Source organism: Dendrobium catenatum, unplaced genomic scaffold (genome assembly GCF_001605985.2).
Source record: "Dendrobium catenatum unplaced genomic scaffold, ASM160598v2 fragScaff_scaffold_1056, whole genome shotgun sequence".
NCBI lineage: Eukaryota > Viridiplantae > Streptophyta > Magnoliopsida > Asparagales > Orchidaceae > Dendrobium > Dendrobium catenatum.
This window is the reverse complement of record NW_021319518.1, coordinates 8,002,369-8,029,241: the sequence shown is the minus strand read 5'-3', so window position 1 is coordinate 8,029,241 and position 26,873 is coordinate 8,002,369. Positions and strand designations below refer to the sequence as shown.

General features: G+C 33.3%; 1 protein-coding gene across 10 annotated transcripts in view; it reads left to right on the top strand.

Annotated features, from left to right (window-relative positions):
* LOC110105008 (rhodanese-like domain-containing protein 6) overlaps nucleotides 1–26,429 on the top strand; it is a 32,158-nt gene extending 5,729 nt beyond the window's left edge. For 6 of the 10 annotated variants that reach the window (XM_020834350.2, XM_020834349.2, XM_028698203.1 and 3 more), the window contains 9 exons: nucleotides 3,170–3,404; nucleotides 3,516–3,677; nucleotides 3,956–4,079; nucleotides 4,161–4,362; nucleotides 23,763–23,844; nucleotides 24,507–24,589; nucleotides 24,699–24,831; nucleotides 25,116–25,308; nucleotides 25,527–26,429. In XM_020834350.2, the coding sequence (XP_020690009.1) occupies nucleotides 3,234–3,404; nucleotides 3,516–3,677; nucleotides 3,956–4,079; nucleotides 4,161–4,362; nucleotides 23,763–23,844; nucleotides 24,507–24,589; nucleotides 24,699–24,831; nucleotides 25,116–25,308; nucleotides 25,527–26,227 (1,851 nt within the window). In that variant the 5' untranslated portion in view covers nucleotides 3,170–3,233 and the 3' untranslated portion in view covers nucleotides 26,228–26,429. Of the gene's footprint in view, nucleotides 1–2,060; nucleotides 2,409–3,108; nucleotides 3,405–3,515; nucleotides 3,678–3,955; nucleotides 4,080–4,160; nucleotides 4,363–23,762; nucleotides 23,845–24,506; nucleotides 24,590–24,698; nucleotides 24,832–25,115; nucleotides 25,314–25,526 lie in introns of those variants that run through there. The other 4 variants (XM_020834348.2, XM_028698205.1, XM_028698208.1 and 1 more) reach the window with 4 other exon arrangements.
* The last annotated feature ends 444 nt before the right edge of the window (nucleotides 26,430–26,873 follow it).

Below are 26,873 nucleotides of genomic sequence, written 5' to 3'. Positions count from 1 at the left end.
TTATGTGGTACATTAAAATGATCACCTTGAAGGTGTTCAATAATGTCCACCTAATGATTGCAGTATATAGGTGATCAACGCATCAAGGAGGACGAAATTAGCTATTTTAGTGTATTTGATTCATCATCACCCTAGATAACTAATAAGGTGATCATGCCTTCAATTTCTCACCACTAGTTAGAGAAATTATATAGAAGATTTAGGGTTGGGGTTAATTGGGAAGCAATTAGATTCATTTTTATCAAGAACATGTTAAATAATTTTAATAGAACTATAATATTAATGAATCTATTGCACATATAGTAGTTGGTGACTATTATTACAACAACCATGTTGTTATTAAAGTGTTTCCACTCCTTGGCCCATATGGCTCATCAAAGGTGATTGGGGTGACATCGACTATATGCACTTGTGATGTAGTGGCCATGTTGAGCTCTCTTGAATAAGGTTTTTTACACTAACATGAAAAAAATCATAAGCTTTTAGGCCAAAGTTGACATTATATTGATAGTTAAGAGTTTAGCTTTTTTTTCGCTTTCTACTTAAGAGGTTTCACTCTCAATAAAAACATTATACTCTAAGATTTACCCATAAACTGGGCTACCTGAATAACAAACTGTAGCATAAAATCATATGTCATAACTCTTACTGTACTCTATACATACATAACCTAATTAGAACTCTACCCATTTACTGCTTCTTAAACTTGGGGATTCTTAACTTTTCTACACTTTCACTTATTAGATTTATGCAAGACTTAACTTAATACGCATGTATTAATATACTCAACACTTTCACTTGATATTTCTTATGGTTATGATTACAATTTAATTCTTCCAAACCATTGCTCTAATACTATCATTGATACTATCACAATAGAAGATAATGCAACCCTCATATCTAACGAGCTACATCATAATAGATGTACATAAAACTTTACCCAAGATCTAGTTAGAAGAATTCAATTCTTGTTTAGTCTTTCTCATTTTTCACAACATAGAGCCATTCTAACTCTTCAATTAATTGTAACAAAACACCATAATCATCATTTCACTTGTAATCAAAGAACAATATGCAATATTCATGACAATATCATTATTTTCATCAAAATACATATCATATCATGATTGCCAAAAGATTTCTATCCAAATACATGACATGCCTATAAACCATATCTTTAACACTTATCTAGTCTCTATTCGATAAAAGCCTTACCCTTTCTTTGAATAACATTCCATTAATGTAGGGTGAGCAACATCCACTCAATAGGCTATTTAAAGCCAATTAAAAAATATTTACATTAAAATAATCAGCATAATCTTGAACTTTATTTAAACATGAAAATATGATTTTAAATAAGATAACATGATCGTTTGGGTTTAGGTATTATTATTAACAGAATTATATCAGTATAAATAGTGTCATATGTCAAATCACAATAATAATATGTCAGCAGAGATAACATGAGTATTCACTTGAATATGATATAAGAAATGAAAAACAGAACAAAACATAACATCATCATATTAATATAAACACATATTCGTGATATCTCCTTATTCTTTCACTTTCATTTATACATCTACTTGATCATATTTTCCCTTGGCCCATTATTACTATACTTGTATTGCACATAAATAAATACGATTATCACTTACACATCCTACTTTGTCCCTCCTCAACACATCGCTCAACGCATTAACATAACATATCAATTTCATTAAATGATCATGAAAATAAATATATCAATCCCATCTCATAAATATAGAAACATAACCATTTTCAACATATATGAATAATATTTAGCATAATACAAATATGTATGAAATTATACTTCAATTTCTAAATCATATTAAAAAATATATATGAAAATATGAAATTTATTATAAATAAATTAATATTAGTAATATTTTTTATATGACTTAAATATGTAATATTATATGAGTAAATATAAAAATTAAAATTTAGCTTAATATGCCCATCGTATGGATGATTATAAGAATATCTTCATTATTTATTTATTGAAGTTCATTGAACGAGATTAGTTTCAAATGGTATGGACTTTTTTTTTATTCCAAGATCTTGTGAGTTGTGTGCGTATGCTGAAACAACTTGTGCAGTCAGGCCGCCCGCAGCTTTCCTTCTCAAGGCCACGGCCGCTGCCGACCATTCCGTCGATCGTATTAGCGTGCGTATTTTTGCGCGGCCTATTATCCTTATTCGAGGGCATCCTCTTCTTCATCTTCCTTTCAGTGATTGTCACTTTCACTATTTTTTTCGTTGAAGCCCTAAGCTTTGCAGGCGAAGCTTGCGATTCAGAAACTCTTTTTTTTAAAAAAAAAAAAAAAAATTTCCATCCCTCCAGCCAACCGTTTACGATTACGACCAACTCTCTTGCTGGACCGAAGGTGCTTTTCCTACTCTTTATTTCGAGTTTTGTGTTTGTTTGATTTTCCGAATCACCGTTATATTAGCGCTTTGGACATTTTAGCATGTTTTTAGTGCTTTAGTCACCGTTTTAGCAGCTGCTTTTTGCCAGCATTGTAATTAGTGGATGGTTTATGTAAGTTAAAATGTTCTTACGCTTGGTTTGTGTACTCAATTGGGTGATGGACCTATTGTTGATCCTAACTGATTGTTAAGTCGTTAAGGATTTCTCATTGATGATTTAGTTTAGTTTTGTGTAACTTTTTTGTGAATATTTCATAACTACTGACGCTGTTTCTGGATTCTGGTTGGTGGCCGAAGGCTTGGAATTGTTTATATCTTTTGTTCTGTTCTATATGAGAGTCAATAGCTGCAAGACCGGCATTTCTGTGATAGTGCAAGATTTGTGGGCTTGGCTTTATCTCATTGGATCTTTTGTTAGTCATTGGACTTTTCTGTTTTATGTTGCAGTGGCTATTTTTAAACTCTAATTTGCATTAATATTAATTGCGTATATCAATGCTAAAGCAACTTTTTGGTTTTACTGCTTTATTTATATCATAGTAAATATTTCGTTGTTTATTACTTTCTGTTCTCATTAGCTTTGTGGTTTTTTTCTTTTTAATGAATGAATAATCTCATATGGTATCTGACTAAGCGTGCCAGTTAATTTCATTTCAGAGTTTGTTGAAATTTGTGAGATTTATTGACCTCTATGCTATTGATCCATTTCACCTAGCAGCGACCATCCATCATCTTGCATTCACGCATAGGGTGAAGTTTTGTGATATTGCCAGTTGATTTTGATGGAAGAAAATGGAGATGGGAGAGATACTGAATCTTATGGTGTGTTGTTGTATTATAACTACATTTCCATACCTGACGCTACTTCCCTAGCCAGATTCTATGACACCCATTGCAGATCACTTAACCTCTTTGGCCGCATCCGGGTTGGTCATGAAGGTGTCAATGCCACTGTGAGCTCTGATTTTCTTAAGCATTTGATCTATGAGATATTAATTTATTTTGTAAAAAGTTTAGAATTTGTAATTTGTAGTTTCTTTTGCTTCCATTGATCCTTTGATTAGATTGGTGGGAAGTTATCTGCTTTGGAAGAGCACATAACAGTCATGAATTCAAACAGCTTGTTTGATGGCACTGACTTCAAGCTAGCACCTTGTGGTCATCCATCAAATGAAAAGATTGCAAGGGAATGTGGGTTTACCTCTCTCTCTGTTCGAGTTGTCAAGGTTCTCTCTTTGGCTAATATTGCTTCTAGTTCATGAATTTTTTAATCTTGAATTTGTGAGCAAAATTAAGCCATCAGTGAAGTTAATGCATATACTTGGAATTCTTATTTAACTCTCATTTCTTTCATTAAAACTGATTGTTAAAAGATAAAATAATTTACTTGCTTGGAATGAAGTTAATTTTATGTTTAGCCTTTGCTATTTTTTATAGTGCCAGAGCTGGTAAAATTTAAATCGGATTGATTGGTTTATTTCTTTGCTATTTTCAACATCATCAGGAGCTGGTAACTTTTATGTCTGATCCATTGTTGAAATCGCCAGTGATCTCAAATGCTGGAAGGCACCTCTCTGCATCTGAGTTCCATTATGTTCTTCATCAAGCTGCTGAGTGTGCTAATGATGGTTGATTGGCAATTAGCTAAAACAGTTTTCTTTCGTTTACTTTAACCATAAATATTACTCTCTTATAGTTGTTGTTATTAGCAGGAAATGCTTTGCAATGTGAGGCAAGAATGCAGAATGAGGACCTTGTATTGCTTGATGCAAGGAATGTGTATGAGACTAGAATTGGGAAGTTCAAAATACTGAATATTAATACCCTCGATCCAGAAATAAGGCAGTACAGTGATTTAGCTTCGTGGATAGATAAGCACTCTGAAAGGCTTCGTAACAAGAATGTTCTGATGTAAGTATTATTATTGTTATTTTACCAAGTGTTGGAGGCCCAATTTGGTATCAAGTGTTTTGAACTGTAGAATTGTCCTCGTACAATCTTTAGGTATTTGACTGATTTCTGTGATTGATTAGAATGTCAAAAAGAAACATCTAATATCCATACATGCAAAGAATTTTGTATTTTCTCATGATACAAAAAGCATCTCAATACGAAAATAAGAAAATGAACATCAATTAGTAGGGCAGATATAGAGATTGAAGTTCCTTAATCTTTGCCCTTGTGTCATTACCAGCTCATAAGCGGACTTCATTATCTGGCTTGCATGTTTGGATTGGAACAGTATTAACAGCAGAGAAAGTAGAAGGATTACCTTATTGAAATATCGAGTTTCGTTTATGCTTAAAACTAACGTTCTTAAAATTCTTATTAAGTTATCGCATGTTTTATTTATATGCATGTGTTCACTTATACATGCGGGCACAATGATGCTGAACAGAGATTAAGAGAGAAAAACAGTTTGAGAGAGAGAGAGAGAGAGGGGACTAATCCTATCTGGATTGACTCAAATCCTACCAACTAAGTCTAACTTATACCTATGTTTAGCAATAGGACAGTTCATACAAAAACAACAACAACAACAATACAAAGCCTTTACCCACTACGTGGGGTTGGCTACATGAATATTTTTTCTCCATTTTTTCCTATTAATAGTCAAATTCTCATTTAAATCTAATAAAGAAATGTTATTTCTAATATTTTCTAACCAAGTCTTTTAAGTCTATCTCTATCTTTCTTAACATAAGTCAAATCTAATACATCTAATCTCCTAACCGGGTTATCAGAATGCCACCGTTTTATATGACCAAACCATCTAAGACAACTCTATCTAATCTTCCACTAGATCTACTCCAACCTTTTCACGTATATGCTCATGTCGTATCCAATATCTAAGAGTAAAGCCACTCATCCACCTGAGCATCCTCATCTCTACAACACTTAACTTAATATTATGCTTCTCTTTTAATGGCCAACATTCTACACCATAAAACATTACAGGGTTCACCGCCATCTTATAGAAATTTTTTTTAAGTTTGAGGGAGACTTTTCTATCACACAACAAGCCCGATGCATTCCTCAACTTCAACCATCCAACTTGAATTCTACTAATAATATCCCCATCTATTTCACCATCACTCTGAACAATAGACCCAAGATATCTAAAACGTGTACTCTTATTAATGACTTGATCACCCAAAGTCACAATCCCCATACTAAAACTTTTATTACCAAAATTATACTCCATATATTCAATTTTAGATCTATTCAAATGAAAGCCTTTAGACTCTAAGGTTGACCGTCATAATTCAAGTTTATCTTCAACTTCCTCTCTAGCCTTATCAACAAGAAGAATATCATCAGCAAAAAGCATACACTAGGGTACAACCTCTTGTAAATGTCTAGTGAGAACATCCATGACTAAAGCAAAAAGATATGGGCTTAAGGCTGATCCTTAATCTAACTAACATAGGAAAATACTTGGTCAAACCGCCTTGTGTATGAACACAAGTAACAACTCCTACATGCATATTCTTAATGACTTGAACATAAGCATTATTAACCCCTTTATTTTCTAGAACTCTTCATATCACTTCTCTTGAAACTTTATCATATGTTTTTTTCTAAATCAATAAATATCATATGTTGATCTTCCTTATTCTCTCTATACTTCTCCATCAAACCTCTCAATAAATGTCTAGCTTCCATAGTAGACCTTCCCAACATGAATCCAAATTGATATTGAGAAACATTAGTATCATGTTGCAACCTATGCTCCATAACTTTCTCTCATAGTTTTAAAGTATGATACGTTAATATAATTCCTCTATAATTCACACAATCTTGTGCATAACCTTTATTCTTAAAAATAGGAATCAACACACTCATTCTCCACTCATTTGATATCTTTTTAGTCTTCAAAATAATATTAAAAAGTTTAGTAAGCCAAGAAATTTCTTCATCTCCTAAGCATTTCCACACCTCTGTTGAAATATCATAAGGTCAAGTAGCTTTTCCTTACTTCATTAAAGCCTCTCTAACTTCGTTTTTACTAATATGTCGACAAAAACAAAAATTTTTGTTTTCATTATGGTTACTAAAGTCAATCGCATTCTCATAGTATTCATTGAAGAGTTTATAAAAATATCTCATCCACTTTTGTCGAATATCCTCTTCTAATAAAAGTACTTTGTGATCTTCATCCTTAATACGCTTCACTTGAACTAAATCTTTACTACTCTTATCTCTTTGTTTGACTGATAACTTAAACTTATACATATATATTTCTCCCTTCTTAGTATCTAATCTATTATATAAATAATTAAATCTAAAGTCTTTGCATCGCTATTACCTAAACGACTAAACAAGACAAAACATTATGAACCAATTTGGTTCCATCTTAACTAATACCAAGCTCTAATCTTTAATTTGGGCTCATTTGTTGCATCAACTCCCCCATGGCCATAAGAACTTGCCTTTAGAGAATCAGAAATGGGATTTGGTAAAGAAGATTTGGTGCTATTTTCATTAGCTCATTTTATGTGATCTAGGAATTTTCAATAGAATGTTTGATTCATTTAGTGAATTAAGTACTTGTGCATCTCTGGAGGACCTGTAGTAATTTCATCTATTAAAATTTGTTCCACTTTGATAGTTGGTGCAATAATGATAGGTGGAAGCACATGAATAATCATTATTATCAAAGTATAAGCTCTGCTTACAGAAAGGCTTCCATTAGGTACAAAAGTCTCGAAAATGCCTTAATGATATATTAGACCTTTAATTTTAAATAGAGGAGAAAACTTTTGAGGTAAATTAATCAAATAGGCATTTTAACCTAATTTCCTAGGAATTTTATATTGCTTCGAAGAACATGCTTGAACTTTTTAAATGTATGTGGGGAAAGTGTTATGATGGAATTCAAACATGAAAAAATCGTCTATATTAAATTCTCACTTTCTTTTTTAAATATCAAATATCATTTAATTTTTCTTATGTTGTTTAGAAATTTGTATCTTTATGTCAAAATAAAAGTATTTATGCTCAGCTAAATATATAATAGATTGAGAATATAATATTTGTCTGCATAATGTCATAAGATCTATAGGTTTTCTAGGATGTATACCATAAACAATCTCAAAAAAAGATTTCTTACCAGTGCGTAGCACCGAACTTTAAATGGTCTACTCTGTAGTATGAACTATGAAGATTTAAATCCATAAAATCCAATAGTCACCAAGCAATCATCAATGCAAAATTTGTAGACTTTATTGACCACTTATGTTTGAACTTTATTATGTGGATAGAAGGAAATATAAAAAATTATAATAATACCAAACATATTTTATTAGTTCTCCAAGGATGACCAACAAAATGTGCATCACAATTAGAAACTATAAAACTAGATAATCCATGGAATCTAATAATTTCCTTGAAAAATATTCTAGCAAATATGTGAAGTAGGAGCAATTTTATAGAAATGCATAAAGCATGCCATCTTAGAAATTCTACCAGCAATCAAGGTTTAAAATTGCGTAAATAAGCCTCGAGGCGGTTTTTGTCCGTGAGGCGAGGCGTAAGCCTCGAGGCGGTCTGAGGCGTAAACCTCACGGACACAGAATTGCGTAAATGAAAAAATAAGGGTTTTAGCAGGAAAATAATAGCAATATTGTACCTTACAATAAAAACATCTAAATGATATATGAAAATCGAAAATCACACAAAATAACCATGATCCCTAATGAAAGAATCGAAAATCACACAAAATAATTCAAAAAATCTAAAACCTTAGAATTTCTTTCACTTCAAAAATCTAACCAAAAACTAAAAAAAAAACCTAAAATCGTTTGTGGACTTCTCCTACAAGGCAGCCGGACACTTCAAGTTCGCCGGAGAGAGGCGGCGCCGGCGGGAGAGGCGGCGGGAAGGGTGGCCGACCATGCGGGAGGGGCTTTGTTTCGCGAACAGGAGCTTGCGGGTGGAGCTTTATCGGGAAAAGCCTGGGCCGAACGAGTGTAGGGAAAAAAAAAGAGTCATTTTAAGTAGGGTGGGGCCAACGGGTGAGGCGTCACCAATTATTGCGCAATTGCACCATTGAGGCGCGCCTCACACAGGGTGAGGCGTACACCTCACACAGGGTGAGGCGTACGCCTCATTCAAGCTCCAAATTGCGTGCGCCTCGTTGCGCAATTTTAAACAGAGCCAGCAATTAAAAAGATAGAATCATGTACAGGTGGCATTTTAGATAAGCCTATAAGAATAATGCTCATATCAATCCAAGAAACATTTAGAACAGTCAAGGGAGTGTGGGGACTTGAAGGTTGTTTATTAACTTTTTTTAACCAAGAAGTGTGGCATAAAAAAATAACAGATTGACATAACATTTTATTGAATGCCAATAAAATAATGATAAAATAATGCTATTTTCTTCTCTTGTTTAAGGTGTCTAGTTAGTGCATCATTATGTGATTCTCATATGAAAAAGTCACAAAGTGAAGTTTGGGGAAGACAATGAAGAACCTTGAAAAATCCAATTATTAGTGCCTCAAAATTCAAATTTATTGTTTGGTTTAGTGTTCTTGTTATAGTGAAATATATAACGAAAAGTATGGGAATAAAGATTTTTATTCTTTAATATAGCAAAATCATGCATCTTGTTAGTGACAAGAGTCAAGATTGAGTACATATAACCAATGGCATCAACAGCTTTGTTATAAACACGTTGACAATGTCGAATCACTAAAGTGAACTAAAGATGAGCAATCCACTCTGCATATTTAGAATTTAATTTTTGTTAGGATTACAAATATTTCGAGAATTCATGATCATATGTAAAAAAATTTTGTTGCAGAGATATTATTGCTAGTTTTAAATTTTTTGGACTGTATCCTAAAATTTATAATCATTTTCATGCATTTTTGCTTTGTAGTAGTTTCTATTTTGTTGAAGCATGCTACTAGATTTCCTTCTTGACTTAGAATACCTCCAATGCCAATACTAGAGACATCATTAGGTACCTCAAAAAACCTTTAAAAATAAGGTAATCGAAGAACTGGGGCGATAATTATCAATTTGCTAATAGTGTTGAAGATTTATTTGTGCAAAAGGAGGCTGATCAAGCTTGGCATGCTTTAGTGCAAAAGTCAATGGAGCTATAATGGTGCTAAATTTCTGAGCATATCTATGGAAAAAGATTGCTAAGCCATGAAAACTATGCACATTATTGATTTAGGAGAAGGTCAGCTCTGATTGCCTGAACCTTAATAGGATCCATAGAAACCCTATTGAAAATAATCACAAAAAAAAATTTGGAAAAAGAGCTTAGGTTGTATGAATAAACACTTTAAATTGACACTGTTTTTTTAATACGAAATGTAATAAAAATGAGCTTAAGTCACTCAAATGGTCTATCTCTGTAAATATAAAGATGTAAGTGTCATCAAAATACACTATTAAGAATATTTCAATGTATGGATGAAGGACTTGCTTCATGATTCTCTTAAAAGTATTAGATATATTTCAAAAGTCAAAGGGTGATAAGCCATTTGAAGATCAATCATGTGTCTTAAAAGTAAATTTTCACTCATTCCTAAGTCCAAGTCTTATTTGCTGATAATTATTTATGTGATTAATCTTTACAAAGTATTTGGATCTAGTAACTAATCCAACATTTCATCAAATCATGCAGTAATTCATTTAAATGATATTTTCATTCATCATACTAGGATTGTATGCATTAAATAATTTGTTTTCCTAGGATTAGAGCATCTTGAATTCAGTTGAAATTTGAGATCTCTCTTAGGTTTTGGGCTCTGGCGATGTTTAGAGAATTGGGAGAGATAGATCCTCCTCTCGAATAGAGGATCAATTGTATCTTGGTATTTTCCATTTTTATTTTATCAAATAATACAAATTATCTACTGTTTTCCTAGTTTTGTGTGAATTTTTATGGAGAATTCTCGCTGTTTTCCAAAGATTGATAGAAATTATTTGAGATCTACAAGTGTTTCCTATCACAATCTCAATAGGATGCAATCTCAGAGCTAAACCACACCTAGTCCTTTTAATTTAGCATTTGACAATAAAATATTATTAATTCTCAATGAAAGATGGCTTGCACTTAATCTGTTTGGTAGTTATCCTGATATAATCTAGTGCGATGTACTACCTATGGTTCTTATGGGTATTTTGTTAGGATACCCAGGGCTTTATGACATGTAAATTATTCATTATAGTAGAGCCTTCATACGTTTAAATTCCAAAGGCATTAACATTCAATTGAAACACTTACACCTATTTAACAAACACCTACTACCCAAACCAATAAAATTATAAGTAAATCTAATAATTGCCTATCAACTAAGACATTAATTCAATTATTATACACCAAAGAATTAATAATAGTTAGTGATGACTGATGAGTATGATCTTCATTATTATGTTACTTTTTAAGAGGTGTAGTCATTTACTCTTGACTGCTCTATTTAATATATTGTATCTGCCTCATTAAAAAAGTTTATATATGACAAATCAATTACTTGACGCTATAGCACCGCTATTGAATAGTAATACCCCATCACCAAAGCTCTCTTGTTATCACATGAACAATGAAAATCTCTAAACAACCCCTACTTTCAAATTTCCCTCATAAACTCCTCATAAATCCTTCCTAATTAGGTGATGAGGACATCAGATTTCGACATGTGTACTGTCGTTGGAGACGTAGATCGACGGCTACGATCCAGAGCCTTTACTTTTGATATATCGTGTATTTTATTTATTGTTGCATTTTCTATTTTTTCTAGTTTACCCCTGTGGGTATGGAGTCGCTATTGTAGCCCCGAGGGCATATGTGTCTTTTTGGTTTTATTTCATTTTTGGCTTATTTATAGGAGGCCTCATGCATTGTAATAGGATGATGATTATGAAATGAAATTTTATGTTCTTTGTTTGATCTCTAAGTGAGTTCATGAGAGGAGGAGCCCAAGGAGGGCGATAGCAAGACCCGTTAATCGTTGGTGGATTCCAAGGTTCGTGGCCCCGATCTCTTTTCTTCCCCAATCAACCCCCCTGGCCCCCCCCCCCCCACCTAATCCCATCGGCCAACCACCTAGCCACCGGCCTCCCCTCCTTCACCACCCCTTCCTCTACTTACTCAACCCGCCAGCCCAATTCCCCGAGCCCTCACATTTGAAATTCAAATTTCAAATGTTCATTAATCACTTTCCTAAAATAAGTCTAAGTAATCAGGAAAGTTACTTAATTGGATTTCAGATTCAAATTTGAAATTCAAATGCTTTCCAAATACTAGTACTTAAATTCGGAACTTCTCATTTAACTAAAATATGAAATTCAATTCAGATTTTAAACCTAAATCCCTCTCCCCCTCTCTCTATTTGGCCGGCCACCTATCCCCCACTCTCTCTCTCTCCTATTTCATTAATTGCCACCAATTAATCCTCCTTAATTCCCTCTTAACCGCTGGCCCCCTTTAATGGATTAATTTGAATTTCAAATTAATTCCCTCCAATTCCACTTAATCCGAAATTTAATTTCAGATTTCTATTCACCTCCCTAATCCCCACCTAGCCTAGCCGCCCCCTTCTCCACCTCCTCCAACCCAAGCCCCCACCTCTCTCCTTTTCTTCTTGGCCGCTCCTCCCAAGTGACAGCTTCCCCATCACAGTGCCACTACAACACGTCAAAGACCTCCCATGATCATGTATGACCGATCCGGAGCTTGACCACAGATTTGTGTTCAACTCTCAATGGGAGATCGACGTCATCCAATCTCCGTTCTTCGACGTGGGATTCAAATTCGACCACACCGTTGAAGAATACCTCGACCGTATTCTTTTCCACCTAGCGGACGTCATCGACGATCAACGACCAACGGGAGAGTGGACACCCACCCGCTCCTCCAACTCCGGCTCCTTCCCCGGCGACTAGCCCACTCGGCATCACGTGTCTACTAGTGGCACCCCTAAGTTTGTGTGCAATCTTCTTCCGCTAAACCGAGTGATATCAAGAGTGTATGTGAGGGATTCCAAGGTGAATGATCTAGCTTTTAAACCGTGGATTTTGTTTACATGCAATTTGCTCTACTTATTTGTTGTTGTTGTAATTTTGCTAGTCTCCTATTGCTCTTAATTGTAATCAATTGTCGTAACTTAGTAATTCAGTGGAATTTTCTAAAGATCTATCTTGAAAACGCATTCGTCTATGTTTAACTATGCCAAGTTCACAACTTATTAATTTCGTATAAGCAATTCTTGTTTTGTATTACATCATTAGGTCTTTTGGATTTTGCGGCTTGAGCGGTACGAGCAGGAGGAGAAAATTCTCTACCTCTGTTACCCGCCAGCCGATCCCGTATGGACCGGCTGGACCGATCTAACAATACTCCCCCTTAAAGACGCACCTTGTCCGCAAGGTGGGAAAACGACACACTTCTTCATTCCCTCATCATCACAAACGGTGAGAACCTGAAGATTTCGATCCTTACATCTGTACCCCGGTGTATACATCTCCTCACATCTGAAATAGAGCCCCTACGCTCTTTTCTTCCGTAACTTCATTTCTGTGAGCTTCTTAAAATTATCCCCTGGCCTTCCACCAATAGTCTTCTCCTTCAAGGTTTCCCGAAGGGTACCTGATGTTGGCTCCTTGGATGCTAAAAAGGTGATGGTCATCCTGTATATGCCTCATGAGCTTTTGCCTTCCGTCTCTTTTTTCAGGTGCCTCTGATCCACCACCAACTGATCTAGCTCCATATCCTCTCCTAAGTCATGAGCCTCATCACTCTAATTGCCACCTGGAACTTTGGTTTTGAGTCCCTTCATGAAGTTCCCCTCTAGCACGATCTTAAAATGGCGGTCCAATCAGCTAGTAAGGTACTCGAACCTCTCCCGGTACTCTATTACTAAATCATCTTATGTCAAGGCGAAGAATTGCTAGTAGAAGTCTCATTCCCTGCCGGTTTGGAATCTTTCTAACAAGCAATTCTTGTACGCCTTCCAACTCTGCATAGGTCGTCGCGTATCCCTCCACTGGTATGAAACCAAAGCATTCTCTTTTAAACATAGGCTAGTTGACATCAGTTTCTTCTTCTCCGTCAACCTATTGACAGTAAAGTACATTTCCACCCAGTATATCTACCAATGTGCATCCTCTCCCTCAACAATTGGCATCTTCAGTTTTCTCACTCTCAGATCTCCTTCGTCAACCCTGCTTTCTCCAAAATTTCCCATTCCCTAATGGGGTGGCTCCCCCCAATTGTGTCAATCATCCCTCCTCAGCTCGCATCCAAACCTTTCATCATAAGCCCATCTTCTTCCTTCAAATTCAGCACCCCTTCGTTCATATTCAACATCTCTCCTTTCAAATTTGACACCTCTTCGATCATAATCAAGTAATCGTCTTTCAAATTCAACCCTTTTTCTTTCAAATTGAACCCCCTTCCTCTCTTACCCAACCCCTTCACGCCACTCCACATACCCTCTACCCGACTCCTCCCTAGGGGAGGCATTTTTTGTGATCATTATGAAATCTTCACCTCTTGATCTTCCTTTCGTCTGATTGACTTAGGGTTTTCTCCACTTCCCTGGTCGTTAGTAACTTACCTCACCTCAGACGGTATTTTTTTGGTTTGGTCCTCGAGCACTTTCTTCAACATCTCCTCCAAGATGGAAAAATTCGAATCGATCTTATCGTGAATAATTGAAATATCTTTTTTGAAATCTGAAACTTGAGTTTGAAATCTGAAATTTTAGATTTCATTTATCCGATCTCCTATTCCAATACTTCTACCTTTCTTCCCGCCATATATCCCCGTCTCTTTGATAGGTTCAAAAATCTAGATTTTCCCCCTAAAAAAAGCAAAAACCTCAATCCAAAGTAGAAAAATATGTTGCAAGAATTTTCCAAAAACAGCCCAAAAACCACTCTGATACCATTTTGATAGGAATAACTTGTAGATCTCAAATAATTCCTATCAATTTTTGAAAAATAGCAAGAATTCTCCACAAAAATTCACACAAAACTAGGAAAGCAATAGATAATTTGTATTATTTGATGAAATGGAAATGAAAAATTCTAAGATACATTATCTCTCACAATTCTCGAGACGCCGCCAGAGCCCAAAAACTAAGAAAGATCTCCAGCCAAATTCAAGATGCTCTAATCCTAGGAAAATAAATTATTTAATGCATACAATCCAAAAGGAAATCTCTAAACTTCCCCTACTTTCAAATTTTCCTTCTAAACTCCTAAATCCTTTCTAATTAGGTCTTTTGGATTATGCGCCTTAAGCGACACGAGCAGGAGACGGAAATTCTCTGCCTCTGTTACTTGCAAGCCGGTCTCGTATGGACCAGCTAGACTGGTCCTGTGGACCGGTCTAACTAATTGCTTCAGATAACACAATTATAATACTCCCACCATTAATGACTAATTTGTTTCTTTTGCTATTGAAAGATGCATTACATGGAAAATGTTGGTGTCTTTCCAATCTTTTCAAGTGTGGCTGTTTGTCAACATGCATCTTATGACATCTGCATAACCCCAAGATTCATCATAGTCTAACTATTGTTAATCACCATCACATGGATCATTATCTTCCATATCTTCATATGACCATCACCTATATTTAGGGGTGTCTCGAGCCGTAGCAAGTTCGAGCTCGGCCTGCCAATTTTTTAAGCAGCTCAAACTCAAGCTCGAACTCGATCGAGCCCAGAATTTGAGCTTGAACTTGACTCATGTGACCAAAACTTTGACTCGAACTCAGCTCGTTAGCTGGAACTAGAATAACCTGCTCGAACTTGGCTCGATTGTAGGCTCGAATAGATGGATTTTTTATGAAATTTTTATTGTAAGCTAATTTTAAAATTTTGTAACAATTTTTATTTTAGAAATACATTTTAACTTTGACACGTCAAATGTTATATTTTTTCCAATAACTACAATTGAAGTCATCTTTAACTTACAAATATCTAAAACTTGGAAGTAGAATTTTAGAACATAACAAGAATCTTAGCATCAATTAGTTTCTACGACCTAAATAACCACTTTGTTGTATTTTTAGTAACTGATTAGTGAAACAATACAACTCTAAAGTTCATATATCATGTATTTTTTACTCACAAGAATATATAAGGTGTAGATGATGTTGGGCCAGTTTAATTATTAATTTTCTGAAGGCTAAATCCAAAAATTGAGCTAATCTTTTAGCTTTGGGTGGATCTCAAACTTTTGCTAATTAAGCAGTAGCTAAGAACTAATTGAAATCATTTGTTTCAATTTAATTTGGCGGTTCAGGTTTCAATTCTTTTAGTTTATATATATATATATATCAATTCTTATATTTTTTCCAAATTCCATTCATTTAGTGACTTATAAAAAATGTTAATAATTTTTGAATGCACGATAATGGTATCTCAATCTACTCATCTTCATCTTCTTCCTACAAAGTATATATATCACAATATGTTAGTAATAAAATAATCATTAAAAGAAATATTATGGAATAAAAAACAAATAAACACATTTATCCTGTTCTTCGATCCATAGTAGGCACGAACCCGCATATCAAAACTTGCATTGTTTCAAAACCCAATTTAGAAATATGCATATCTACAACTCTCTCTTCAGTTAAGAATGTAAATTTTGAAGTAACTGTGCTAATACGAATTTATAAGATGCCTAAAGTCAATTTTAATAGTATGCGATATTTTGTTTAGTTTCTCTTCCACCAAACAATAACATTAAATGTCCTACCAGTTGGACATATCTCTATACCATCTTCTAGGTAATTATCTAAATCTTATTTATAGGTTTCTTACTGATATTTTCAGATATATAAGCTATAAAATCAAGCCACTAACTATATTTTTTTATCAATCTTATTGAGTCATTCTTGAACTGCTACTTTCTCCTACTGAGGCCTCCTTTAACTTTTTCAAAACATATAAGATATTCCTCATATAATAATGCACACACATATGAAATATTATGTGGACTCTCATCTCCAAAATTCATGAGATATGTAAACTATATCATAAGAAGTTTCATACTTGGATCCAAAATAGCATCAAATGTCATCAAAAGTTACATTAACTCCAATATTTATCAAAATTTTCTTTCATTTTTTTAGTTGTCTCTAACAAAATCATGTGATATTGTGCTATCATTTAGAACCTTCTTAATGGTGCATATTTTGGATAAAAACAATTTTGAAGTCGAATATTTAATTCCTGAAATGATGTTTGTTACTTCATTAAAAAAATCAAGAAGATCACAAACCTTTTATATATTATTTCATTCTTCTTCTTTAGGGCAGTTGTGATAAGATGTCTCTCTCTCTCATTATATGAACAAAATGCCCCCCCAACTTAAGAGCCACAATAAACATGTTGTAAGTTGAATTCCACCGTGTTGGACAATCCATAATTAGCTTTCTAGTTTACAATTGCAACTGCTGAACAACATCAGCAATTAAAAACAGTCTCCCTTAAGATGCATTCAAAAAGCTAACTGTTTCACGAATTTTTTCTACTATAAACTCAACACTTTTAATGTCATCTTTCACCATCAAATTCAAGATATGGACACAACATTGAGCATGAAAAATTTTCCTTTAAAAATAATTTCTTTCGTACACAGAAATTATCCTTTAGTAGTTTAATGGTGTGACCATTATTAGAAGCATTATCAGTTGATAATGTTACCACTTTATTCTCCAAATTCCATTCATTTAGTGACTTATAAAAAATGTTAATAATTTTTGAAGTTGTGTGAAGAGCAAACAAGTGAAGGAAACTTAGCACATATTTTTGTAACGTCTATTGGAGTCTGCATAATATCTGATAACAATCATTTGAGAAATTTGTTGGTTTTTGGACTTCCAAATGTATGTGATGAAATTGATTATATTTATGCTTTTCAATGCATTCTATAGTTTTTTTCTCTTTCTCATATACTAAGATGACGTCACTACGAACTATTGCTCTTGAATATTTTAAAAATATGGTGACATTGACTTTAAAATAAGGTTAAAACCAAATTCTTTCACTATTGATAATGACTTCTTATTAATTAGAATATAGTGCACTATACTTTTCTAATTTTAGAATTATAATAAGCAAAAATAGTCAAATTATCACTCTCTTGAGAATTATCAGCAATTAAATCAATGTCCTTAGCTTCAAAATGCAAAACTTTTTGGTTTCTAATGGAACAAATTTTAGCAACACAATGTTCTAAATGTCATCTAAATTTTGTTGACTCTGTATTTCCTATAGAAATATTCTTCCTGCAATGAATACATTTCCCTTTTTTGTGTTCGTTAGGAAGTTTAACTTCCTTAAATTCATCTCAAACAGTTGATGTTTTCTTTCTTTTTTATTTCTATAGGATTTGCATCTTTATTCTCATTACTTGTCCCTACAACATACCCTTTTATGCCCTTATTCTCACCCACACAAGAATCATTTTCATTCAACACAACATTTACCTCTGCATTAAAAGATTGTACTTCATCAACTGTCTCTATATTTATTGGGTCATTAATATTATCTTTGACAAATGATTAAGGTAACATTCTAAATTAGATAGAACAAACAATTTAACTTTAGCATACTTATCATTTCATTAAGAAAATATAAAAGACATAAACACTAAGTTATATTCAATAAATACTAATAATTGAAAAGCATAAACACTAAGTTTCATTAAGAAAACCAAATCCAATATGTAGATAGTATTTAAATACATTAGCCAGTAATTGAAATGCATAAACCTATATTTTCGAAGGTAGTGAGGCGAATGAGCCTTGAAGGTTCATTTTCGTGTCTTCTTCATTTTCTCAGGCAAATAAACATTTGTTATTTTTTATTTTCATATGTTTCGAGGGGTTATCTTCCTTCCAATTGTCGAATAAGAGGAGGGTTACAAACTTATAGTTCACAGCTCTGCTATCTTGAGAGTTATGGTTCAGTAAGCAAGATAAACTCAAAAAGGTATTCTGCTACTTTTTAAGGTTTAATTTGGTTACATAATTTATTAATTGATTGGGTGCAACTTAGACATTTTTTATGTTTGATGTGGCTCAAGTATTTTGCTTAAATATTATGCTTTGATTGTTTTTTTTTTTAATTTTAATAAATCATTTATAAATTATACTGTCATGTCTGCCGTATCCGTGTCCTGCACTTTTCATAATTGATGTGTCTCGTATCCGTATCGTGTCGTATCTGTGCCGCATTATCCGTGTCGGTGCAACATAGGTAGACTCTAATTGAAAGTTGCAAAAATGTGTGCTAAATTTTCTTCACTTGTCTCCTCTTTACGCAACTTCAGAGATTGTTGATACTTTTTACAAGTTACTAAATGAATGGGGTTTGGAGAATAAAGTGTTCACATTGTCCTTTGATAATATTTCTAATAATGATCGGGTCATTAAACTATTAAAGGACAACTTTCGTGTATGGAAGAAATTATTTTTTAGATGAAAAATATTTCATATTCGATGATGTGCATATATCTTGAATTTGATGGTAAAAGATGACATTAAAAGTGTTGAGTTTGTAGTTAAAAAAAATTCAGGACAGTTTTTTGAATGCATCTGAATGGAGATTGCTTTGATTTGTCGATGTTGTTCAGTAGTTGTAATTGTCAACTAGAAAGCTAGTTATGGAATTATCTAACACGGTGGAATTCAACTTACAACATGTTTACTGTGACTTTTAAGTTAAGGGAGACATTTGGTTCATATGGTTAGAGGAAAACATTATCACAAATGTCCTTTAGAAGAGGAATGTAATAATAGAAAAGGTTTATGATGTTCTTGATTTTTTTATTGAAGCAACAAACTTCATTTCAAGAACTGAATATCCAACTTCAAATTTATTTTTTTTCTAAATATGCACCATCAAGAAGGTTTTAGATGATCGCTCAATATCTCATAATTATTTTGTTAAAGACATGACCAGAAGAATGAAAGAAAATTTTGAAAAATATTAGAGTTAATGTACCTTTTGATGGCATTTTGTGCTATTTTGGATCCAAGAATGAAAATTTTTGTGATAGAGTTTGCATATCCTATGATTTATGGAGATAGAGTCCACATAATATTTATACGTGCATGCATTGTTACATGAGTTATATGAGGAATATGTTTCATGTTTTGAAGAAGTTGAAGGGGAAGGTGGCATTTATATTAGGGGAGGAGGCTTTTGCTTGTGAAAGTAGCAGTTCAGGAATGGCTCAATAAGGTGGATCAAATAAATATATGATTAGCTTGATTTTACAGCTTATGTATCTGAAAAAATCAATAAGAAATTTGCAAAATCAGATTTAGATAATTACTTAGAAGTGGTATAGAAATTTGTCCAACTAGGAGGATATTCAATGTTATTGCTTGGTGGAAGAGCAACCAAATAAAATATGCCATACTATTAAGATTGGCTGTAGACATCTTATCAATTTCTATTAGCATAGTTGCTTCAGATATACATCTCAGCAGTAGAGAGTTGTACATACATATTATTCTAAATTGGGTGTTGAAACGGTACAAGCTTTGATATGCAGGTCAAATTGGGTTCGTGGCCACTATGGATTGAAGAGTAGGTTAAAGGTGTTTATTTGTTTGTTATTCGATAATATTTCTTTTAATGATTATTTTATAATTAACTTATTGTGATATATATATATACTTTGCTGGAAGAAGACGAAGATGAGGAGATTGAGATACCATTATCGAGCACTTAAAAATCATTTTGATAGTAAATTGCATTTTGTTGAATATTTTTCTAATCAAAGTTATATTTTTTGTTGAGTGGTTTCTATCATTATTCTTATTATATGTTTGTTTAATTATTAATTCTATGATTGAATTTTAATAACCTAAAAATGTTATATGGACAATTTATGTGCATGAATAACCATTATTAGTTGAACACATTTTTGTGCATTGTTAATTTCTTTACCTATGTTGTTATTTTTCTTTGCTAATTGCATCATATAGATGATGAAGAGGTGCATTCTTATAGAAATACAGAAAATAATGGTTATATCCAATAACATATATATAAGAACTCAAATCTAAACCATCAAATTAAACTGAAACAAATGATTAGTTCTTAGCCACTGCTTGATCAACAAAAAATTAAGATTTGCTAAAAAATGAAAGATTAACTGAATTCTTGGATTTAGCCTTCAAAAAATTGATAACTAAACTAGCCCGATATCATCTACACCTTATATATTCTTGTAAGTAAAAAATACATGAGATATCAACTTCAGAGTTGCATTTTTTCACTATTCAATTACTATAAATCCAACAAACTGGTTACTTTGGTTGTGGTTGATTACCTAAACCCTTAACTATCTGATGCTAAGATTTTTGTTATTTTTTTAAATTCTACTTCCAAGTTTCAGATATATGTAAGTCAAAGATGATTTCGTTTGCAAGTACTGGAAAAAATATGACCTTTGACGTGTCAACTAAGCTAATCTAGATGGAAAAAAATCAACTAGGAATTAATGAAAATTGATCTCACTGGATTCTTTGAATTTAGAGCATATTGTACAATACGATTGATATCAATCTATTATGATCAATTTGTTTTAATAAAAAATTTAAGTAATTTTTCTTAACTTCACTTGTGTATGCGTGCTAGTTGTTTTACCAATTTCATTATCTCCAACATACATATTCGACTTAAATAATATGAAAGCACAACACCAAAATTTAAGTTTGGCTTGTTTTTCAACTATTAATTCATATTGCCTTTGGCTTGTCTTGAAATTTTGATCTAGTGACTTTTGAGCGTGATATTTTCTTCTTGAGCTATAATCTTCATATGAGTCATGTATATTCTAGAATTATACATTACCCCAGCATCTTGATTATCTAGTGCATACCTACACTTGTTAGAACAATGCCTAGCATAAAATCATCTTAATTTTATCCATGATCATTATAACTCCATATTGTAGTTGTAGGTTGATAGGGTTAACAAGGTAAACTTATGAATGATAATGAAGTTAAATTTGGTGTAAAAATGTATTAGAACCGTGTCACTTGTAGGGGATTGGTGTCTTATCTTGATTCCTTTCTCATTTCATTTTGATGCATGGCACTATTTAATGAAATCCAATGACTTTTGCTGCAACATGGATTTGACACTGAGTAGGGATGACGTCTACACCATTTCAATGCCTTTGGGATCTATTAGAGACCCAGAGAACAGCCAAAATAAAAGGATAAACTTCTTTAGTGGAGCCGCCATAAGTATATATGCTTTGAAAAGCTTTTACCAAAATAAATACTATGAATTGAGCTAATGTCAGAGTCAACCAACCATGTTCGTGATGGGGACATCGGAGCTTGGAAAGTCTATCAGAGTCAGGGCCGTCGATCTACGACGACGATCGAGTCGATATATTTTTAAGTCATATTATGTATTTGTCTTTTATTATTTTATGTTTATAATTCGAGCATCCGGGTCGGGTCGTGACACTACAATTTGCATTTCTTATGTTTGATTTATATATGTAAGCATGTTTTGATTTGTTTAATTGATTGTGCAATAGAAATGCATGATTTTTCTTAGATTTCTTCCTTGTTTTGCTTGGGGGTGACTTGGACTTTTGATGCTGTGGGCTCTTAGGACAAAAATAAGTTTTCTACCAATTAAATTGTAAGCAATCTAAAATCAAATTAGGCTTCATGATTTTCAAATAAAAAAAAAATTGCGAAGGAGCCAAGTTTTCTAAATTTCAAAACTTATTGCAGCAAGTCTCATGTAAAGAAGTCTCAACTTAAGGATCAGATAATAAATAAATTTGTATTTGTGACTCAGCATTTCTGTTTACCCACATGATCAGGCATCTTGGTCTAAAAGTTAAGTTGTAAGCCCTATCCTCTAAACAAAACTACCTCACTACTCTTCATATGCATTGAGATAAGATATCATGATTTTAAAAGCGACTATGTGGGTTAACTGGTAGCCCTTTTTAGACAGGACAATAAATTCAGAGGTCTGGCTGGCTATGCCTCATATGAGGTGTAGTTTGTAAGTACCTTGCACTTCATTAGAGTTAGATTCGAGGCACTACCCCTCAGTAGTCCTCACATTAGTTCTAGAATCCGAGGCAGTATTTGATTTCAATCACCTCATAAGTCCTCACATTCTGGGCATTTTCTCCAACACATTGTTGGAATGTAAGCTCCAACATTCTAATCAAAATGATCAACTTATACAAAACCGGATTCTAAAATATAAAGCCCAACATAGAATAGTCTGAGCATTTCTGAAATTTCTCAGAATCAAGTATTCCTACTTCCCTCCTTTGGCTATCATTCCAAAATCTGATTTAAAGTTGATCCTCTCATCCTTGAAATTCTTAAAGACCAAAACTCTTTAAATAATAATTTCATGGATTTTAAAATCAAAACTTAAGCCAATATTTGGATGATTTTCAAAAGAAAGAAAATCACTAATTTAATGAAAAAAATTTTCAAGTACCAAAAGTTTGAGATGTAATTAATCCTAGGGGCTTGGACATCTGTATCACATAATAAAATAAACCCCATTCAACTAAATATTGAATGGGGGAATCTCTATTAAAATTGCAAGTTTTATTATTGAGTCCATAAGGAAATGACACATTTTGTCCTTCGGGGCAATATATCATCTTTTTTATGTCGTGCTCGATCATGAAATATGCAATCCGTTGAGGATGGCAAAATTTCTCTCACACCTTCGTGTCTTTCAGTTCATTCGATGGTTATGGAATCTGAAATTCAAGGAGGGAGCTCTTGGGAAATCTCTACTCTGTTTGCATTTTAAAATCTTGACGATGAATTTCAAACCCGTCTTTGTTGCTGATAGTCTTGTGCTGACGTTCAACTGTTTAGTGGAGTTGTTTTTTTTTGCTGAAAGTGAAAATTTAACATTTGTCTTCGTCTAGTAGTTTTTCCTTCCTATCCTTATATCGTATTGTGTTTGTAAATTCCTGTGTTAAAGACAATTATATACTCTTCTGGTCCTACCTAACACAATAATATTATAATTTATAGAAGTGATTAAAAAAATGAATAAATGTTTAGGCTTAAAAAAAGCTATTTATATTGAAAGAATTTGAGGTAAAGCTTGATTTTGCATTTAGACTAGAAAAACAGTAGTTTGTTTTTTCAAAAAACAATCATAATTTGTAAACTTGTGGCATACGTCTCTTTAATATTTTGCAATTTATATATATTTTTATTAGTTCGTATGAAACTTAATTACCAATGCTAGCCTCATTTATTGCATGGACAAATATCTGATATATTTCTGTTTACTTTTCAGGTATTGCACTGGAGGCATAAGATGCGAAATGGCGTCAGCCTATATCAGATCAAAAGGTGCAGGCTTTGGGAACGTGTTTCAGGCAAGTCACCTTAAAGGAAATTTTCAAAAGTTTTGGTTTTTTTATTTAATTTCTTATTTTTAAACTTCAATTTTTTTTCTACTTGTGTGACATCCGATGTTGTCTTTGTTACTTATCAATTGACATCATAGATATAGGGTTTATTGTGCATTGCAGATGATGCCTATTTTTCATTCCTAATAATAGTAACCTATTTTTACGTTATGATTATATGCCATATTTTTAAGCTTTTTTATGTTTTTTTTTTTTAATTATTAGCGGTAAATGCATAATATGTCATTTAGGATTAATTTAGTATGTTTTTATTGTTTAAAGGTAATTTTTTTCATTTGGAATAAGAGTAACTATTATAAGTAGTACCTAGTATCCTGAAATTAAGATGGCGTGATGAATAAAACCTTTTGGTTTTGAGCTTCAACAATTTTAATCCGTTGATGTACCTGAGCATTCTCATCTCTTTCTCCATGCTTCAAGAATTGATATTCTCATCTTGGGGGGGTTTGATTACTCATTCTTTGTTGAACGAGCATCAGCAACCTGGGGATTTGTGCATCTCTATCTGTGCTCTTCAGCTGCATAGATAGTATTATATATATATATATATATATATGGAGCTTGGTATTGCTTAAAGTTTAGTCTTAATCTGCTGTGGAATCTGGCAGTTATTTGGTGGTATACAGAGATATATGGAGCAATTTCCTGATGGTGGTTTCTTTAAAGGAAAAAATTTTGTCTTTGATCACAGGTATGCTTTTATCTTGTTTTTATAGATATTCAGTTTCAGAGTTTCTTGATGTAAACTATTCTATAGTTTAGTCAGAAATTTTGTATAATATCCACATGTAATGCTACAGGATTTCTGTTGGAAGTCAGGACAAGGATGTGCTCGGAACCTGTCTTATATGTGGTTCTCCCTTTGATGATTATTCATCTCGTTGTCGGTGTTTCTACTGCAGAATGTTGGTTTTGGTTTGCTATAATTGTCAGGTTGGCTCCTTCTCCTACGCCAGTGCAAAATTATATTTAAATGTTCAATAATCTTTCATTACACTTAATACACTTCTGGTCATACAAGCAGGAACTTTACTAGTGATACTAGCAGTAAAACCTTTGGCAATACTGTGTTCTTAACATATCCTCATTTTCTATGACTAGTACAGTCTATTCAGTGGACAAAACTGTTTAACATTAGCTCATTTGTCGGACATTGCTGCTTCAATTCGTCCTGATATAACTATTGCTTTAATTATTGTGTAAACACTGATGTTCAGGGCAATTATAGAGGAAGATACATATGTGAGCTGTGCCAGAAACACGACAATGTAGAAAAGCCCGTTCCTCTTGTGCAAAATAGTCAGTTGCATCAGGAACTCTCACAGGAGTCATTTGATGTTACTGAGACTGAAGCAGAAACTTCACATGATAGCAGTGCAAAGCCTTGTCGTGAACACTCTACTATATCAGGTAAGGTCTGTATTCATTTATAGAAGGCACAACAAACACCAATTATAACAAACTTAGGCTTCGTTTGGGACGGCTTTCTTACTGCTCTTTAAAGCAGTTTTTTAGTACAAAAATTTTAAAAAACTACTTGAAGAAGCAATAAGAAAGTCATCCCAAATGAAACCTTAGTTTATACAAATATAAAAATTCTTGATATGCATCTTTCTCTTGTCCCATAGTTTTTGATCGCCGCAGGAAGCTAAGAATCCTGTGTTTGCATGGCTTCCGACAGAATGCTTCAAGTTTTAAGGGAAGAACATCATCACTGGCCAAAAAACTCAAGAATAATGTCGAGTTCATCTTCATTGATGCTCCTCATGAATTACCATTTATTTATCAACCAACTGAACAACAAATTTCTCCTGTACTCTTGGAGAAGTGCAAGAAAAGATTTGCATGGCTCATTTCTCCTAATTCAACATCATCGGATGAAAAAGAACAACAGTTTGATCCTTTTCAGTATAAAATGCAAACTGAAGGATTTGAACTGTCATATTCTTACCTACAAGATGTGGTCTTAAAAAATGGTCCGTTTGATGGAATCCTTGGATTCTCTCAGGGAGCAGCCATTGCTGCTTTGTTTCTTGAGCAGCAGCAAAGAAGTGGCCAAGTATCTGGTCTCCGATTTGCCGTTCTCTGCTCTGGGTTTTCTACTGTATCTAGCAAGTCCGTCGGAGGATTTATCAAATGCCCATCTCTGCATATTTTTGGTGATGGCAGGGGAAGAGATAGGCAGATTAACTGTGAAGTTAGCAGGGATCTTGCTGACTTGTTTGATAAAAATAGTTCAGTAACCATCGAGCATGATATGGGTCATATTATTCCCACTAGATCACCTTATATTGATCAAATAAAGGCATTTCTTCTGTCTTTCCTCTGATTTATTGTTGAAATATACTAATCCTGTGTAATTTTAGTCTTATTTTGTTTTGCTTGGAGAAGGAAATCAAGCATTCTAAGGTGTAATGCTAAATTTCCAAGCTTTAGCAATGCTTCTTGTAAGTATAATCTGCTGCAAAATTGATGCGAGTTAAAGAAGTTACAGTTATATATGTTTTGTATGAATTTCTTTATTTTTTTTACATTGTTGCACGTAATTAATATTTTGCCATCATTTATTTCATTTAGCCAAAAATCGTTCTAAGTTTTTTGCAATTATTATTTATTTATTTATTTCATAAAATAATAGTAATGCTATTATTTGTAACTAGCGTAATATTTAAATTAGCCTCGTTGGTGAAGGGAAGGTCCTTTATTTATTTGAGGGTGCTTGAAAAGCTCGTGCTTGCAAGATAGTTCATTTATACGGTGTTCCTAACTTAGAAAGTATATGCACAAAAGTATATATTGGCATTGGGTCGAGGCATAAATTACTCCTGATCATTCACATTTTATTTTAATCATGGCACAATTATGTCAAGTAACTTCTAATGCCTTTAAGGTTATTATATTGTTAGCTTTTTTAGAAGATAATAATTTTAATTTTGTTGGATTCAAATTTATCTATGAATGATATTAGACCTTAT